This window comes from Pteropus medius, unplaced genomic scaffold, assembly GCF_902729225.1.
Source record: "Pteropus medius unplaced genomic scaffold, Ma_sr-lr_union100, whole genome shotgun sequence".
Classification (NCBI taxonomy): domain Eukaryota; kingdom Metazoa; phylum Chordata; class Mammalia; order Chiroptera; family Pteropodidae; genus Pteropus; species Pteropus medius.
The window spans coordinates 7,752,436-7,772,403 of record NW_024350319.1 but is presented as its reverse complement, the minus strand read 5'-3'; the positions used below and the strand labels follow the sequence as shown (position 1 = coordinate 7,772,403).

At 32.8% G+C, this 19,968-nt stretch overlaps 1 protein-coding gene across 1 annotated transcript in view; it reads left to right on the top strand.

Annotated features, from left to right (window-relative positions):
• LRRIQ3 (leucine rich repeats and IQ motif containing 3) overlaps window positions 1-16,635 on the top strand; it is a 164,740-nt gene extending 148,105 nt beyond the window's left edge. Inside the window, exons 7-8 of the mRNA XM_039838596.1 lie at window positions 7,725-8,448; window positions 15,580-16,635. Of these exons, the coding sequence (XP_039694530.1) occupies window positions 7,725-8,448; window positions 15,580-15,736 (881 nt within the window). The 3' untranslated portion in view covers window positions 15,737-16,635. The remainder of the gene's footprint in view (window positions 1-7,724; window positions 8,449-15,579) is intronic.
• The last annotated feature ends 3,333 nt before the right edge of the window (window positions 16,636-19,968 follow it).

Sequence of the window (19,968 nt, the reverse complement as noted above, 5' to 3'; positions counted from 1 at the left end):
ATTCAGTGTCTCTGAGCACTCCCATTATTCAGCAACATGCTAGTGTGCCACTGCATGTCAGTTGAGGAACTGTGCTTAGGAATTCAGAAGAGATGGGTACTCCTTTTGTAGGAGTCATCTCATACTTCCAAAACAAAACACCACAGACCAGGTGGCTTAAACAACAAAAATTTATTTTCTCACATTCTGGAGGCTGGAAATCTGAGATCAGGGTGCCAGCCTAGTTGATTAATGGTGAGGCCTATCTTTCTGACTTGTAGGTGGCAACCATATTGCCGCGTGTTCACGTGGACTTTTTTTAGTGCATGTTCATGGAAAGATTGAGAAAGTGAGTTGTCTGGTGTCTCTTGTAAGGAAACTGATCCTGTTTCATCCAGGGCCGTTTTATTATTTGTTTTCTGCTTTTTTTTGTTACATGTCTTCAATTTGTTGTTCTGTTTCTTTTCCCTGGTCTTTTCCATTCAAATATTTTTTATAATCCATTTTAATTTATCTGTTAGATTTTTTAGTTGAACCTATTTGCATATGTTTATTTTCTCTAGGAATTATAAACCTTTAACTTTGCACAATTTTCTTGATACTGTAACACTTCACATAAAGTACAGAAAGGAAGAAACTAAATGGCCTATATGATTGTGTTATTTCTGTGTTTTATGTGAAGTGGTATCCTTCACGATATAATTTTGATTTATATTTGATTTATATTACATGTTTAGGATTATATGTGGGCATCACAAATGTTATATTGTGATACTTTTGTTATGAATGTTGATGCTTTTGTTTTAACGGGCTATTAAAATTTACTTACTTTTGTTAGTTATCCAAGTCCTTAGATATTTGTTGTTGTTTTTTTTTTTTTTTCCAGCAAGATGTTAGTCAGATGTTAAGATCTTACTCCAGCATATTGGCTACTTCCTTACCTTCAGTTTCTTTATCTGAAAATGAAGATAAAAATAGTACAGTACCTACCTCATAAGAGTATTGAGAAGACTAAATGAGATAATTTGTTTAAAGGACTCAGTACAATTTGACATATAACAAATGCTCAGAAAATTTAAGTATTGTTGTATTAGTGGTCAATAATATCTACCTTATGAGGTAATGAATATTAAAATAAATGGTAAATATATGTAAAGAAGTAAGTCTAGTAGCTACCACTTGGTAAGGGCTCAAGGAATAATAGCATTCATGTTATTCAAAGTGAATAATCTTTTTTTACAGATGGTGGTGTAAATAGGGCCTTTCAAACAAGCGGGAACAGCATAAGCCAAAGATAAGAATAAGAGTCCCTAAGTCCTGTGGTGAAGTTGTGACTATTATATTTGAAGTGTAGAGTTCTTAAAGGAAATAATGGGAACTGAGGGGGCCAAAGATGGAAGTATAAGTTCATTATCAGCATCCCACAACCCAAATTGAAAAGTATCCCTGAATTGGCTTAGCTGTCTCTAGAAAAAAATATTTATTAGACAAATATTTATCGAAAGCCTGTCATGCACCAGACATTCTTCTAAGTGCTTAGTATACAGTGGTGAACAAAATAGGCCTGGTCGCAGCACCCATAGAGCCTGGGAAATCTCTTAACCCATGTTTTAACAAAAGCGTTTATTATATATCTACCAAGTCTTGGACACTGCACTAAGATCTTTATCTATCTTAATATGATGCAGACAGCACAGTGTTACTCTTTTGTTTCTTATCTATTATTGGGTGGTGTTCCTTTAGCCAAGATGTCTTCCAGATGGTCACTTTGACACTGAAAGCAGTCGCTGTTAATAAACTTTACTAGGACAATAGGCATAAACTGGGATAATACATGGCAAACTGGGGTCACTTTACATGTAGTGATTTCTTTAGAGACTTACATATTAAAAGGCTATAGCCACAGATTATTTTTTCTTCTTAAAGTTTGGCTTACCTAGTATGTACATATTTAATGTTGATGTTCCCCAAGGTTTCATCCTTAGGTCTTTTGTCTTTTCTTAACTATATTTATAGTTTTACCTAAAAATCTCAGCTGTTGGCTCCCAAATATTTATCTCCAAATCCACCCTCTCTTCCAGCTTTTAGATTTGGCTCATGTATCCACCTGCCTACTAGATGTCTCTAGCAACCAGCTGCTATTAACAGCTGCTGAGTTTATATTTTATAAAACCAAATTTCCATATTGTTCTTTTTTTATATCTTTTTTTCATCTTTGATTATGAAACTCTTTTTTCCTGAGAATGCCTTGTTTACTATTCTTTTACACATAACTTTTGCAAATTCATTAAATTTTTCCATGTACCTAAAACATGGGCCTTTAAGTAATACAAATATAAAATGAAGACTCTCATTAAGAATAAACCCAGCTGTTACCTTCTCCCAAATATTTTTGCAGACAACCACTTACTTACCCTATCCCAGATGAAATAAATTTTTTTTTTCCTATCATTCCAAGGCTCCTGTATATACTTTTTTTCCTAACATCATTTGCCTCCCCCACTGGACTATGAGATTCCTTTTATTTATTTATTTATTTTTTGATAATAAGATTCCTGAGAGGCAGAACTATTTTCATTTATTGAAGACCTTGCTTCATAGTAAGTACCCACAGATTATTCAACTAAGTCACATTGAACGTTTCACTTGTAAAACTGAATCAAAGGAGCCGACCTCGCTTTTGACATTTCTAGTTCTGGCACTCAAAAATCATGCCTGGGAATTACCCCACAAATCATTCATGTCTTGACTGCAGCATAGTAAATGCTGATAGGAGTAGTTGGAAGATTGTAGTGGGTAAGTAAACAAGTGTAAAAGCATACAGGGCTTTGTAGACTATGGCAAGGAGTTTGAATTTTATCACAAGGGCATATAAAGACACAGTTATAAGATATCTTTGTGGGCAACGAAGTATATTATGTATTGGGAAATGCAGTAACTATGTAAACCATTACAATAGTTTAAGTAAGTGTTAATAGAAACCTGAAGTAGGGTGATGGCAAGAAAATGGAGAAAATTAAGTGAAATTGAGCTACGTATTTGAGGTAAAATTTATAGGACTAATAGATAAAACTGATATGGAAGGAATAAGCTATTAGTTTCATTTGTCGAGATAAGGCTGATTTTAGAGGGAAGTGATTTTTGGTAGCAAAAAAAAAAAAAAAAAACTTGCCAAGTTTGAAAAATACCTATAAAACTTCTAAGGGGAGATGGTAAATTTGAGAGTTATTAATACAGAGATAGATATTTAAAGCCATGAACATGATTCACTTAAGGAGAGAGGTAAAGAGACTTGAGAAAGGGACCTCATATCATCAAGTCAGATATTCTAGAGATTTATTTAAAAAGGAGGAGTCTACAAACAACTAAGAAGGAGTAATCAGAAAGCTAAAAGAAAAAGCATGGGAACTTCAGAGAATCTGGAAATCAGAGAATCTGAAAAAAAAAAAAGTTTCAAGAAAGAGAAATAATTAACTGGTATTAAATGCCATTGAGAATTTAAGAAAGACTGCACCAGGAAAAAAAAAAAATGTCTTTTGAATCTATCACCATAGAAAGCTTTAGTAGGAAGAGTTTTGACAGTTGAGTCAGAACAGTGGAAGTGAAACCCATATCTGAATGAGCTGAAAAGTTAATAGAAGGTGAAGAAAAAGAGATGGTACGAGGAGACAACCCTCAATGGTTTTTACTTTAAAAATGAACAGGAAAAATAGAATGGTAGCTAGAAGATAATGGGGTTTGAGGGAAGGTAGTAGTGCTTTCCATTGGTGGTTATGGTGGTTTATAACAGTGGTGGGAATGAGCCAGTAGGGAGAAGTTGATAAAGGAGAAAGTTAAGATAATTATAGAAGCAAAGGCAAAGGAGGTTAAAGCCAATGTACATGTGAATAATTTCACCCCTGCTGAAAGTGAGGGTGCTTTCTTCATTGTATCAGGGTAAAAGAAGAGGGTGCATGAACAGATAGACAGGTTTATTAATTTGGTTATGGAAAGATGAGAGCACTTTCATCATTTGGTTTCTATTTTTACAGTAACAAATGAGACAAATTATGCAATCATGAAACAAAATATGTATATTATGTGCTTCACATCCCAGTGAATGTTGAGGAGTGTGACAAAAATACTTTGCTGTATTTTCTTCACTCATTACTAAATGATGTGGCTATTTGAACACTGTGCTTTTGATGTGAATTAAGGAGATAAGATAAGCTTCTTGTATTCCATAGTAAATATAATGAAAAAGTAATAGCAACTAACATATGGCTTTTACTCTTTGTAAGGCATTGTTCCAATACTTGTATATCATACTTTGTCATTTTATGTTTTATTAACTAATTTAATTCTATAAGAACCCTATAAATTGGATATTATTATATCCATCTTACAGTGAGCACACTGAAGGCCAGAGAATTAAACAACATGCCTACACCAATCACATAGTAAGTAGTAGAACTAGCATTCAAATCCAGGCATGCTATCTTTAAATTTTAGACATTTACCAATATACAAGGGATATCGATCTTGAGCAACAGATTCACTCTTCTACTTGTCTACTCATACATCCAACAAATAATTTATTGGCATCTACTATTTAGTTAATTCTACTACCTACTCACTCCTAGCCTTTCTCCCACCCACCTCCCTCCCCTCTGCCCCCCAAAAAAGAAAAAGAAAACCGACGACTCTCTGCAAAATAATAGACTGGGTACAAGGAATGAAGGATCAAAGAAAATTTAGACAAGTTCTTTAGAATCTTATGTATAGCTTGCTACAATGGCTAAGAATTACTACATAGAGCTTTAATATATATGGAATGTTATGAATTCTGATTGATAAAAATATATATATCAATTCCTGTTTAAAGAACAAAGAAAGATGACAAGTGAAAATTCTTTGAAGAATAGGTAGAATTTGAACATATGTAGATAGAGAAAATAACGTACTGCACAAAACATAAAATACATAAAATAAACAAAGGCCCAAAGATGGGAAGGTGTGGTGCATGTGTAGGGATAAAAATGAAGCTCTTTCCCTTTAATATGGGATCCCAGGCTTAGAGGTCAAACTATCCTTCATCCAGTAGGAGGATGACCATGAATGTTTTGTTTTTCTTTATATGGGTGGAAGGCGTGGCATGATTAGAATTCTGTTTTAGGAATATAAATCTTATCACAATGAGTGATGTCTTGAAGCACTGATTCTGGAAGCAAAGAAGAAAATTGGGAGACTCTTTACAGTGCTAATGTTTATTGTGTTCAACCAACAAATCAGAGACATCTGAATCATTAGCCACAAAATAAGTGTAGTTAGTATATACAAAAAAAGTACTGTTTCTGTCTTCAAAGAGCCTCAAGTTTCACTGAAAAGGCCAGACTTATTTACATTAAACTATTAAGAAGCAAACATGTATTGATTACTGTGAAATTATGATTTATAACAAAAATATATTTGGTCTTTTCCCCCAGTTCTGGCACTGAGCCCCTAAAATCCTTGGAATTTTTTAAGTGATGAGAGCAGAACAACAAAGATGTCTTTTGTTGTGTTAGTGAGGTAACTTTTGGACCATGCCTAAGGATAGGAACTAGTTGCCAAGGAACCCAACCATGCGATTAGAGTGAAGATTTCAGTCCCAACCCTAACCTCTGGGGAGGAGATAGGGGCTAGAGATTGGGTTCAGTCACCAATGGACAATGATTTATTTAATTGTGCCTATGTAATGAAGCCTCCATAAAAAAACGAAAGGACTGAGTTCGGAGGGCTTCCAGGTTGGTGAACACCTGGAGATTTTGGGGAAAGTGATGCTCTTGAGAGAGCATGGAAGCTTTTTATTCTTTCCCTGTACCTTGCCCTATGCATCCCTTCCTTGTGGCTATTTCTGAGTTACATCCTTTTATAGTAAACCAGCAGTCTAGTAAATAAAATGTCTCTCTGAGTTATGCGAGCCACTCTAGCAAATTAATTGAACCCAAGAAGGGGTTGGTGGAACTTGCAGTCTATACCTGATTTGTCAGAAGCACAGGTGATAACCTGGACTTGCAATTGATGTCTGAAGCAGGGTGCACAGTCTTCTAGGACTGAGCCCTTAACCTGTGGGATCTGACCCTATCTCAAAGTAGGTAGTATCAGAATTTTGTTGAATCATAGGACACCCAGCTGGTGTCAGAGCATTACATGGTGGTATGGGAAAACCCTCCCACCACCATACAAATTGGAATTGGTGACAAGAACCTTTAGTAACTTACTAGTTTTATGTTTTCTATTCTTAATATTTTATCCTTGGTCAGCTTTTCTGTGTCAAAGTTTACACATAAAATCAAATTACAAAAACAGTAATGTATCTAGGTAGTTGCCTGAGACCACACCCTTTTTAATCTAGACCTGAAACTCTAGCTTTTGTCCTTCTGTATCTCTGGTGGCTTGCTTTGGACCCAAACTCATAATAGTTATTTCTGGACACTGCCTTTGTATCCTGATGGATTACCATTTTTACTTACTAGATTTGATTTTCTGCTTAGTTCTAGACACTTTTCTGGTGTTGACATCCTTGAGGTCTCTAGTAGAAAATCATGCCTAGGATTTTTCACTATAGGCCACAGGAATGTCAACATCAGAAATTCTCTTTTTTTCACTACTGCCTGCCTAGACCACAGGCCCTGCCCTTCTTCATGGCCATCTTAACTTGTATAAAGTCTCAGCTGTCAGATTTGACATTTTAACATATGAAGACCTTAAGAGAATCTTCTATTAGAAAAGATAAAATGTAAACCAGAGTTATCAGGGATGTAATTTTAATAGATAGAGGGAATTAGTCGAACATGGGCAGCATCTTTTCCTAAGATTAATGATTATGACTTTTTTAACCTGTATTTGCCACCTGATCCTAAGTTCGTCAGTAAGTTTGTCAGAAAAATAAATATATGAGCAACAATGTGATTCAAGTTATTATTAGTTAGGTTGACTGTGATAAGAAAAATTGACCTAGAAATATATATTTACTCAAACATAATTTTCATTTGTTTCTGGCTTCCATAAGAGTCAGTTAAATAATCTTGATCAGTGAGTAGCTTTTCAAGCAGTGATTCAGGGGACCAGGGTCCTCCCACCTTGTGAATCTACCATATTCTAGGGCCTTATCCTCATCTCTGTGCAGTAGGTCAGAAAAAGAAAGAATATTCATAAGGGGCACATTTGTTTCTTAATAGCTTTAGACCAGAAATTACATGTATCACTTCTGCCCACTCTCTGCTAGAGAGGACTTAGTCTCATGGCCACACATAATAGCAAAAGAGGCTGAGAAATTTGTTTTATTTGTGTGTCCAGTGAAGGGAAAAACAATGATGGCATCTATTAATTGGCAGCTATTACCAAAGTTAAGAAAAACAAGATAAAACATTACAAAGTCCTTTGCAAATATAACTATATGTAAAAATAATATGTATGAATAAGTATAAGATAAAATACTGCTATTGAATTAGTGCAGGTTAAATAACTGAGAGATATAATGTAGGAAATATGGGAATCAGTGCATTTCTGTGTTAAAATGTTTCAATAGTGATTTTTCTTTCCAAAATCACTATTAAATCACAAATTGAAAAGGAACATCAGTTGGGAAAAATGCTCTTAATATAGGTAAAGAACAGGTTCTTGTGAACTTTGTTAATGTAGCTTTCAAAACAAATGGGACAGAAAATAAACTGTGCTTAACACTTGTATAATGTATTATATTTGTCTACTGTGCAATGTAGATCAGAAGTCTGAAAATGAAACTGAAGATGAAGAATTGGATGCCAGTTTTAGGATATCAGTGTTCAAACTGCCCATTCATCCTTCAGATTCGTCGAAGTATGCTACGGTATTGAAAGAGAAAGAACAAGATTATTTTTCTACATATGCTCAGCCATTTTCTACCACTCATCAAAAAAAAGTAATTAAAAAAAAAGACAAGCTTTTGGAGAAGAATATAAGAAAGTTTCTTACAACACAAAAAACTGATATAAAACTCCAAACACTTTATGATATTGATAAATATTATTCAGAACAAAAGAAGCAGGAAAGTCATGAAAAAAAAGTAATGGCTGTTACCATGGCAAAAGATGCCCAAGAAAGAGTTAGTTTAACTGTTCAAGAATCTTCAAGTAAGAAAAAATACACTGCGCAAAGACGAACGGCAAAAGATAATTTCACAATTCAGTATGGCTTACAACAACTTTGGCAGGACAAATTCAACTACCTTGAAAAAGTTAGAGAGAGGAGAGCTTTGTTTCTAGAAGAAAAAAAACAAAAGGCTGAGGAACGTTTATTAATTCAAAACTTAAATAATGAGCGTGCTATTTTGGCCAAAGGTATAATTAAAATGGACAGACTGAAGAAGCAAGAGGATGTCTTAAGAGAGAAAAGTCTGGTGGTTCGGCAAAAACTGGAAAATGAAAAATATCTAAAGGAATTACGTAAACACATGAAGGGTTTTAGGTAGGTACAGTTTTGATATAAGCTTTTAAGTCAATGTGTTTTGAACATTCATACTAAATGTTGAGATCTAATAAATACTTTATAACATGGTATAATATACTTTGGAAAATAGAAACAACAAAAAAGGAGAAATGTATCCTAACCTATTACCAAAAATGAGACAATAGAACAATTCTGTCTTCCCTTAACCCCACCCTTATCCAATAAAATATGCTTTATTAATGGTTGTTATTATAAATGGGCATCATTATTGGCCTCCTACCCAGCGCTAGGAACCTCAGTCTTTTACACTCAGTCTCTCTCATTGCCATGATCTAACATGTTTCCCTATTCATTTTACTTCTAAAAGGAGTCGTCTTTTTCAATCTCACTTCTCTTATACTACTTCAGACCCTCATAATTACTCCAAAGTATTCATTCTCCTTTCAGTTGAGGCCTCTTTCTCCATTCCCCATCCTTTCTTCACCCATATCTGTTCTCCGGTCTCTGAGTGGCATTTCAGACATCATGCTCCGTTCCCATCTATCTAGACTCTTCTTTCTATATTTTATGCTATAGTCTCTTCCCTCTTCCCTTAGCCTCATTCTTTGCTCCAGACAGACTAAATTATTCATCACTTCATACCCAACTTTGTACTTTCTTATCTCTGTGACCTTACTGATACTGTCCCCTTTTTCCTCAATATGCACTCTGAAAAGACACTATAAGCCCACAATGTTACTGTTGTTGACATAGTATGCAATATAAGCCTCTGTGTTATTGTACAAATTTTACTTTAAAGTGTTCAAACTGGTGAGAGGGTAGTACCCACATGTGAAGAAGAAGATACTCTTTTCTGCAGGGAGACACACACTAGTGGATGATGTTTGGCTGAGTACGACTGTTTCATTCCTCTCTGCTCCCATCATGCAGTGCATGAACTGTACAACCACTGACAAAATTCATCCTTTTTTTTCCAACTAGTTGAAACAGTACATTCACTATTAATCTCTCCCTAACTGCTTCTCCAGTCTGTTAGTCCTTTTCATTTGGCGACATTCCTATAGCAGTTTTTTAAAATTTCTATTGTAACAATTATCATACGAAGGCCTATATCAGGTGAACTTGTGAAGTCCTTTGTACGATAATTTGGTCCGTCTTTTCACTTCAGTGCCTAGTACAGCACCTAATTTCCAAAATCTATTTAATAATTATCTATTGAAGAAACATCCCAGTTTTTAAATTAGTAATGGTTATATATAAGTCCATTTGGGTCACATAATAGCCTCTGTTATGAGCAAGTGTTTTTATGTATTTGTACTCAATATTGAAGCCATTGCAGTGAGAAACAATGCATTTTTTCTAAATAGTTGTATAATGAAGATATTCAAAATTATTAAATGTATACTAGAAATATAATTAACCAAGATATGAATATAGCCTTAGTAGTCATCAGAATAGGTATCTTAAAACAAGTGCTTATTTCATGGGAGTAAGTTTGTTTGGCACATTCTTTTTCTGTCTCTCTTTGATCACTGGCATTTCTACTAAGAGGTACTTACCTAGAATTCAAATCGTTCAAATGGTAATTCACTTCCAGCTATTGAATATGCCAGTTGGGGAAACAGTTTATTTGGGTCCAAGAAGCTGAAAATCTAGATAGAGAGATGTTATCAAGGAATAAGAGTGCCAGAGTGAAATAATAGCACAAGCAATAGTACAAGAGCTATCAAGGTATGAAATTAAAATTTAAATAAATAGGTGAGAGTAATCTAGGAAACCTTCAAAGAGAAAGTTTAACATCAAAGTGTTCATTCATTTTAATTCTCCTCTATACCCCCGTACAAAAATTAATAAGATATTCTGATCCTCTAAGAACTGACAACCCCCTGGCAAATAAAAGCATGTATTTGAATTACTACAAAGAGTAGAGTAGGAAACTTAAAATTGTTGATTAGAATTTGGAAAAGCAGAAATATCAAGGGAGAGCATTTTTGGTGGAGAGAGTGAGCAAAATTCAGAATAAGTAATATAGAGGAGAAGAAGGTGATAGTGAATATTATTCTACCTATTGCAGAAGGTTTTTGTAAGAGAAAATTTGAAGGTCGATGGCTGAAGAAACATTAAATTGGACTAGAAAGGGCCTCTAAATCTCAGTGTACAGTTTCATGGTAAAGACCATTAGAAATCCTACCAGGAAAAAAAAATCATTGCATTTTAAACATACATTTTAGTCTATAGCTGTGCCACCGTGAACGCGCCCGGCCCTATCCGGTCTGATCTTGGAAACTAAGCAGGGTCGGGCCTAGTTAGTACTTGGATGGGAGACCACCTAGGAAGACCAGGTGCGATAGGTATAAAAAATTGTAAAAAATAAAGATAAAAAAATAAAAGTGTTCTCATAAATAAGAAACAAACAAACACATTTTACCACAGAACCTTCTTTTTAAGAAATAGAACACTAATCCTCAGAACATACATTGGACAAAACTGTCTCAAACAAATGCAAATATTTTAAAATTGTTCCATGATAAAGATTTTTTTTTAATTTTAAATCAAAAAGAGGTTCTGAAAATAAGTACTGATTGAAATATTTTAACCTACATTTAGTAAATTTAAATTTCTTTTGTTGTCAAAGGCTTTTTTTATGAGGTATAATTGACATATGACAAATTAGTTTCAGGTATACAACATAATGTTTTGATATTTGTACATATTGCAAAATGATCACCATATTAGGTCTAGCTAACATTCGTAACAATATATAGTTACAATTTTTTTGTTGTGATAATAACTTTTAAGATTTATTCTCTCAGCAACTTTCAAATATGCAATACAGTATTAACTGTAGTCACCATGGGACTTATTTATTTTATAACTGAAAGTTTGTACCTTTTAACCCCCTTTACCTATTACACCCACTTCCCCTTATATCTCTGGTGGCCATCAATTTGTTCTGTATCTATGAGCTTGCGTTTTTCTTATTTGTTTGTTTGTTTTAGATTCCGCGTATAATTGGAGTCATACAGTATTTGTCTTACTCTCTCTGATTTATTTCACTTCACATAACGCCATAAAGTACCATTCATGTTTTAGCAAGTAGTAATATTTCCTTTTTCTTATATTTGAATAATATTCCATTGTGTACATACATATATATCTACACACATACATAATATCTATTTTACATATGTATACACAGACACACACATATACACATACATACACACAATACCACATTTTGCACAAAGGATATTTTTTAAGAACATAAAACCATGACTCATATAAATATAAATGAACATGACAAAGATTTTATTTAACTCATTGATTAATAAGGGAACTAATAAGATGTTACAGTCAGCTCAAATGAGAATTCTAAGAGCATGCATATAAATAGGCAATCAGGAATGCCAAAATAAATTTAGTCATTATTCATCAGCAATAATCAATTGTAACTTCATTGGACAAAATTCATTTACATTTCTATAGACAAGAATCATTTGCATTACTCATAATTTTTCTCAATTTATAGAGTTATAAAATAGCTCAAAGAGATTGAAATACACAGACAACTCTGAAGAGTACACTAGATAGGATGCCCAGTATTTTCTTTTTACCTTTTCATAGTTTTTTACATAATTTTTTGTTGTTGTTATTAGATTCAAGCTTAATAGCCACAGTTTTATCTTGGTGATATTTTAAGTGGCCGAACTATGTAAATACATATATTTAAGCCTTGTCTAGAAATACTTAGGAGATCATTATAGCGTCTTATTTCATTTACATTTTGAATGCTATCATTTACAAGAAGTAGTTTGTACTAGAATGTAAAATAAGGAAACATTTTCCCTTCTCTAGTTATAAGAAACTTTTAAACTATTTACTGAGGTACTTTACATAATATACTTTTAAGTATGAAAAATAGTTCATATTTTAAAAACATTTTCATTAATGTATACTCTCCGTGTGTGAGAGATTTTTAGAAATATTTTTTCTATAATTTAATAAATATTTTGGAAAGAATGAAAGCTAGTTTGATATCAAAACACAACTCTAATGCAAATTGATGTTAGGGAAATTTAATCAGCTTTGTTTTGTCACAGCAAATTGAATGTCTGGCCATTATTAATTTGTAGAGGATACAGAGCCAAGTTAGTTTCCTAATATATCTTAACTGAATTATCTTTTTTTGTAAACTGCTGGAAAGATATTATCTTCGAAAGCACACAAGAATAAGACAATTTTCTGGTTATGTCAGTAGAGTGTCCCAAAGAACATTATTGAGTTTTATTTATAAATATTATCAAATAAAGATTGAGTATCAACACAGAGAACAGAGTTGTGACTCAAAAATGTAAAGTCTATATAGACACTAAAGAGTTTTTCAGTTCTTTTTCTCATTTAAATACTTGTCCTAAAAACATTCTGATGAATCTCAGTACTAGTGAAGTCATTACTGATAAGGTAGCTCCCTGATCCTGCTGTGGAATGAGGAAGAATGAAAGGAAAAGGTGGAACCATAAAGCTCTAGTTTAGGAAATTGATAAATTACCCACAGGGGTATTTAAGAATGAATTTAAAAGAAACTTTAAAATGAAAGAACTTATGTATCAGGTAAAAGCTGATCATAAGTTTTCCAAAATATTCTTGCCCATACTGTGAAAAAGTGATGATACTCCTCAGGGCAGAACAGCAGGGTGTCCATTATGAAGTCAAGTAACAATTAACAGTTATCTAATTACATCATCTTCTGCTCATCTTTATTTTGGTCATCAATTGACCTCTTAGATGACCTTTATAATTCACTGTGGTCTTTATATCCTGATTTATAAAGCTTTTCTCCATCCAGCTTCTACTATAATCACAATTCCAAATTCATAAAAACAACCCTCCTAACTGCCTAACCTAAACAGTTTTAGCTTTTAACAACCTTTAATCTTATTTCCATAGACATATAAAAGCCTCTCTCATCACTTGGAACTGTCTTACCTCTGTTAAACTCTTGCGTACTTATTTTTGGCTAAAATCTTCTACCTTTTCAACAATTTCTTTACTTTCACCACATATATTCTTGAAAGATAGGCCTTGTATATTTTTTTAAGCTTGTGTCTAAGTATTTTACATTTTTTTTATAGTATTGTAAATGAAATTCATTTTTAAATTGTTTGATCCTGGTATACTATATAATTATAATGAATCATTGTGTTTCTCTTCAGTTCTTTTAAATAGTTGTTTTTGTTTTTGTTTTTTTTTTGACATTTTGCTCACTGTTTATAATTATTATCCGTAGGAGGGCTATGTCAGTACATTTTTAGACTTAATTAGTACCATTAATTATATGTGCAAAGTCCCTTTTGCCATGACTTCTACTCTGCTGCATGTCCAGACATGATTACTCGCCAGAGCTCCAGACTCAATAGTTGTAGCTAATTTTCATGGAGTAATTGTTAAATTCTAGGCATTCATCTAAAGATTTTAAATATATTAGGTCATTTACTCCTTACTAAACCTTATTGGTTGAATTGATTCTTCTTAAAGGTGAAAAAAATGATGCAGACAGAGCTTAAAATAACTTGTCCAAAATCACATAGATCAATAAGTTACAGATCTGGGTTTCAAGCCCAAGAAGAATGTCTTTACGACCTATGCTCTTAACCATAAGCCATGGCTTCTCTATATTTAATTTCCTAGGCTTCACCTCATGTATAACCAGGCTCTTTAAACTCATTATTATCAAAGCAGAACTCCAATTTTTCCCCCTATCTGGTGGTGAGTCCTACATTTTCTGTCCTTATAAATGCCACTATTATCTATCCAGTAAAAGGAATTATTAAACGTCTGATACTCTGCTAAGGATTTTAAATGTATTAACTCATTTAGTCCTTCACAAAACCCTATGACTTGGATTATCCCCATTTTAAAGATGAAGAAAATGAGATAGAGAACTTAAATAACTTGTCCAAGATCACATAGTTAATAAATTGGAGACTTTTTAGACTTAGGCTTCTCTTTCACTCCTGAAGTTCAGATTTCTGAGTACTTCGAAATGCAAATAAAGGACTCTGACCTGGTCTAAGTCCATTTCTCTAGGCTTATCTGCTCCATTGTTCTCCTTGCCAGAATTGTATGACCCAGACAATCAGAATATTGGCACTTGTCAGAGCATGACAAACTATGCTACTTTCTCTGCTTTTATTTTAGCTCTGAAACCTTTTTTGTCTTCCTTCAGCCTGTTCTCCAGATTATGTTTATGAATATTTTGGTCATAGTTCACTCTAGCTTGTTACATAGTGCTTTCATTATGGTACTATAAAATTACATTTATATATTATGTACCTTTGTTTCTCTTTACTTTTTATAAGCTTCACACAGTTATAACATCTCATAGTTATCTTTATATTTCTGGCATCTAGGGAATGAGCCAAGCATTAAAATGCACAACTGTTGAATAAATGAGGATGAATGAATAAATCCTTATAAGATCCATGACATTTCCCAGGTTCGACAGAGTAACCTGGTTCACCTTTCTTTAGCCTGTTTTAGTCTACTAGGGCTACCATAACAAAATGACAAAGACTGGGTGGTTTAAAAAAACAGAAACTTATTTCCTCACAATTTTAGAGTCTAGAAGTTCTGTGTATACATATCCTTAGTGTCCCTTCGTTTTTTTATGGTGACACCAATGATATTGGATTGGGGCCCACCCATATGATCTCATTTAAATTTAATTACTTCTTAAAGAACCTATCTCCAAATACAGTCACATTCTAAGGTACTGGGAGTTAGGACTTCAACATATGTATTAGGAGGTGGAGGGCACAATTCAGTCCATAATAGAGTCCTAGAAGAAGCTTTCATTTAGTAAGGCTTATGTAAAAGTTCTGCAAATCAGGCATAATCTTGTTTAGATGCCTCTTCGAGAATCTAAGCCATGGTTTGTGAGGACTGTATTATAGCCAATAGAAATTTTAGAAATATTAGCCAAATATGAATATTATTAAAAGTTATAATAAAGTTCTATGCAATAAGTGAAGTTCTTTTCCCATTTCTGCATGTCTATTCTGAAGACATCTAATTATCAATCTGATTGATTGTTATAGTTTTAGTAATTTAAAAATATCTCATTCTGTTACCTTTCCTTTTTTCTCCTAGGGCTCAAGAAATATATAAAAGACACTGTGAAGAAAAATTTGTTCTTGATATGATTACTTTTCAAAAAGCTTGTGAAAGATTACAAGATGCGAAAACAAAAGTTGCACTTGTGAAAACGAATTTAGTCCTTAAAGTTCCTAGTGGAATAAGAGAATGAACTAATTCCAGATCACATCCTGTGGTCATTTTGAGTTATGGCCATTAGTTTTATTTAAAGGACTTTGAAGTAATACTATGAAAAAGAAATACTGTCACAAAATGGATTTTTATATAAATCTTTTTAAAAATATAGAGTAATGAAAATGTTTCTTATTGATCACAATTTAACCTAAATCAAGTTGACTTGACACCTCCTAAAGATTCGTTATATATCCATGTGTCCTAGCAACAATTAAAACTGATTTCACTTATTGAAGGAAATATTGCAAAAGGCATTGCTTATATTGTTTCATATCCTGAATATAGCAATTCATAAGCCATTTTCAGTTTCTCTGGCAATCTTAGCATAATAATTTCTGCCCCAGCTGCCAACTTTTATTAAGACACTGTGTACTTTGATTAGTTTCATTACCTGCTTTCATGTATTTAATTGCATTGCTTTTTTATTTTGCTAAATTATTTCTGAATTTATTTTTCAAAATAAAGTTTTCACTGTTATATCAGTGATTCATACTCTTATAAAAATGCAGAAAATTTAAAGTATAAAAGAAAAGTTAAACATTCCTGTTAACCTTCTTGGATATTATAAGACTGTGTATATTTGCTTTTGATATGTTTGCTTTTTGCATATACGTGGGGGCAGAAAGAGAGGAAGAGAGAGATAGAGAGTAGACACACATATTTATATAATTGTGGTCATAAAATATATCGGAATGGTATGTTAATTCTATTTAATACATAGTCATGGTAGAAAATTTGAAAAATAAAAAACAAAAAGATACAGAAATTCTTTGTAAATGTTGAGCCAGTCAATTTTCAAGTGTTTTCATTTATCTAGAAAGATAAATGTCACTATTATTATGGCATTGCTCACTTAATAAAATGTAGCTAATTCTATTCAAAATTTGTCTTTAATACTCATCAGTTATATATGCAAGTTTTTTAATTCTCTAATTTATTAGTCTATGGTAAATTTCCAGAAATTAAGTATTTTACAACAATAGTCAATCAGTTGTGCTTCTGTGTAGATTGCTAAAAAATACTGGTTCTAATTTTCTAATTTTTTGTAAAATAATAGCTATTTAAATCCATAGCACCAGCTCCCAACTTCCTATTAATTTGAAGATAACTAATGAGCCATTCTTACTTGTATTTCTAATTATTTTTCAAAAAGAACAAAGGGAGATATTGCAAGGTGGTAAAAAGTGTGATAGATGTTTCCCATAACAAGTTAGATAATCTTTCTGTCACTCCAATATTCTGTTCTATATTTGGAAATAATACACATCTTTTGGGGATTTAATGAAAATTATAATTCACATCATATACTGTTGTTATGAGACTTAAAAGAGAAAAACACATAAAGCAACACAGTGCTTTCCATAGAATAAGCACTTAATAAAGGTAAGTGTGTAGTAGTGAAGGCAGAAGTTTTCTCTGTGTAATTATCAGAGGATTTGTCAACCATGCAAAATTTGAGTACACCATCAAGGCATAGTAGAATTTTTTGTGTGATATATTTAAATATAATTCATTCATTCAGTCAGTATATTTATTGGCTGTTTGTTATCCTTCATCTGTGCTCCCATTCCACAATATGGATCTTTTATAGCCTTTACATGCAATAGGTAATCAATAATTTTTTTTGATTATTTCTACCCAATTGTGAGTTTCCTGAAGGTAAAGACTATTTTACTTGTCTGTGTGTTTCTATTACTTTGTACTAAGACAGATATTATATTATTCAATGTTTTTTTCTGCTTATATCTCTCTTATCCTATTTATGTGCTGCCCAGGACTATCTCATTAACTTTTCTGCCACTTACTGTTTATAGTTTGAAGATTCAAAAATATGTATCTGTAGGTTATATCTTTAGTTTTAATGTTTCCTATATTTCCAAATGCACACGAGAAGCTTTTACTATGAAGGCCTAAAATATTTTTTAAATACATTAAAATAGAATTCTTTATTTTTAACTATTTTTGCCCTCTTCAATCTTGCTTCTCCTTCAATATTCCCAGTCTCTTGTCTACGGCCATGCCACCCTGAACATGCATGATCTCGTCTGATCTCGGAAGCTAAGCAGGATCAAGCCAAGTTAGAACTTGGATGGGAGACTGCCTAGGAATACCAGGCACTTGTAAATGTTAAAAATAAATAAATTAATTAATTTTTAAAAAGATACACTTAAAAAATATTCTCAATCTCTCATAAATTTATAACCATCTAAATTACTTCTCATATTAAATCTTTAAAAGATATCCTTGACTCTTTTTTCATACCCCACCACATCTTATTTAATATGAATACCAATAAATTTTATCTACAGAAGGTCTCTGTGACAGAGACTAGAGGTGAGCTTTTCACCAGACCTATTTTCTGTTTTTCCAGGACACAATTAGTTTATATTTCCCAGCCTCCCTTGCACAGTTAATTGAGATGCAGGACTGAATTCTAACCAATGGAATCTGAATAAAATGATTGGTAGCCCTTGCGGGTATGTACCATGCACTAACCTCCATGATCTTTCCTTTGACCACCTAGGAAAACATGTTAAAGATGGCTCAGCCATAATGTGAAAAGAGCCTAAGTTCCTGAGTCACTGAATATAATATATCAGGAAGAACTCTCTTGTTCTTTACATGATCCAAAAGAGAAGTCAGTTAAGGGCTTTGTAACCCCATCAATTTACATTAGGCCAACAGATAATTGTGATTAATCATTAGGAAACTTGGTATTAAAGTAAGAAGGCAACCATCACAAAATCTCAGCATATGTGCTTTTGGTTTTCCTGGGTAGTGAAGCAACTAATATTAAGGATAAAAATACTGGAGATTCGGGTACCGATAATGTAGCTCAGGGGATGGCAAACTTTTTGACTAAGGACCAGATAGTAAATATTTTATGTTTATGGACCATACAATTGCTATTGCAACTACATAATTCCTCTGTTGTAGCACAAAAGCAGCCATAGATTAGATATAAACAAATGAGTGTCATTGTATTACAATAAAACTTTATTTACAAAATAGGAGGCTCCTCAGGTTTGGTCCATGGGCCATAGTTTTTCAACCCTTGGCATAAATAGTTGGACTTGTAATTTTTAGACCTTATACAAGCAAGGTTTCCAGGTCCTCTCTTCTAACCTATTAAAAGTCTTAACTACAACAAATTTCTCATATAACTACTTATAACCTTCTTTATGCTAATAAAGCTACCTTTAGGTGTTGTTATAGATTAAAATCAGCTTACACATGCTATTAATATTGAAGTTTTTCAAAATAAGTCACCATTAAAAACAACTTATAAATACCAGGAGAAAATTTGCTTGGAGAAAAAAAAAAAAAGTGCCATACTGAGCCAAAGGTTAGCATGAGGAAATTGAAGCAGATTATGCTAAAAAGGAGTGATAGGTAAAAAAAAAAAAAAAAAAAAAAAAAAGGTGGGGTGATTAGAGCATTTTGGACGTTACTGTATCATGATAAGCACACAGTTCATGGTAGTAATACTTCTGTATCAAGGCAGTAGAGAGTTCATAACTCATGAGAAATGACTCATTCTCTTGAAATTTGCCTGGTATCTTTTTGATATTTTGTATTGTATTTTGAAGAAAATGTTTTTTAAAATTACGTATTTATCTGCCAGCAGAAGTTAGTCTTGGAATTGCAGAAGCTTAAAAGCCTGTCTAAGGCCTTTATTGAATGTGTGAGGATAATGGGCAGAAAAAGAGCAAGAGAAAGGAGGCCATTACACAAATATATGTTCATTCATGTAACCATATAAGGGCAAGCTTAAAAAAGACACTCTAAAATTGTTCCCAGATAAAAGTTTTCTGCCTGTTATTTAACTCTTCTGCTTATTATTTTGACTACTTATTAACTATAACAATTTGTTATTGGATACAGAATATTAAAAAGAAATGTAAATTTAAAATCAATAACCTAAAATGTGAGTGGGGTGAGAAGTAAAATTGTAGAGTTTCTGTATGCAATCAAAATTATGTTATCAACTTAAAATAGGACATCATAACTGCAAGATGTTTTATGTAAAACTCATAAAGAAAAAACTGTAGTAGGTATGTGAAAGATTAAGTAATCAAAGCATACTACCACAAGAAGTCATCAAATCAATAAAGAAGAAAGCAAGAGAGGAAGAAAGGAACAAAGAAACTACAAAACAGTTAGTAGAAAATTAACAAAGACAATAGTAAAGCTTTACCGATAATTTCT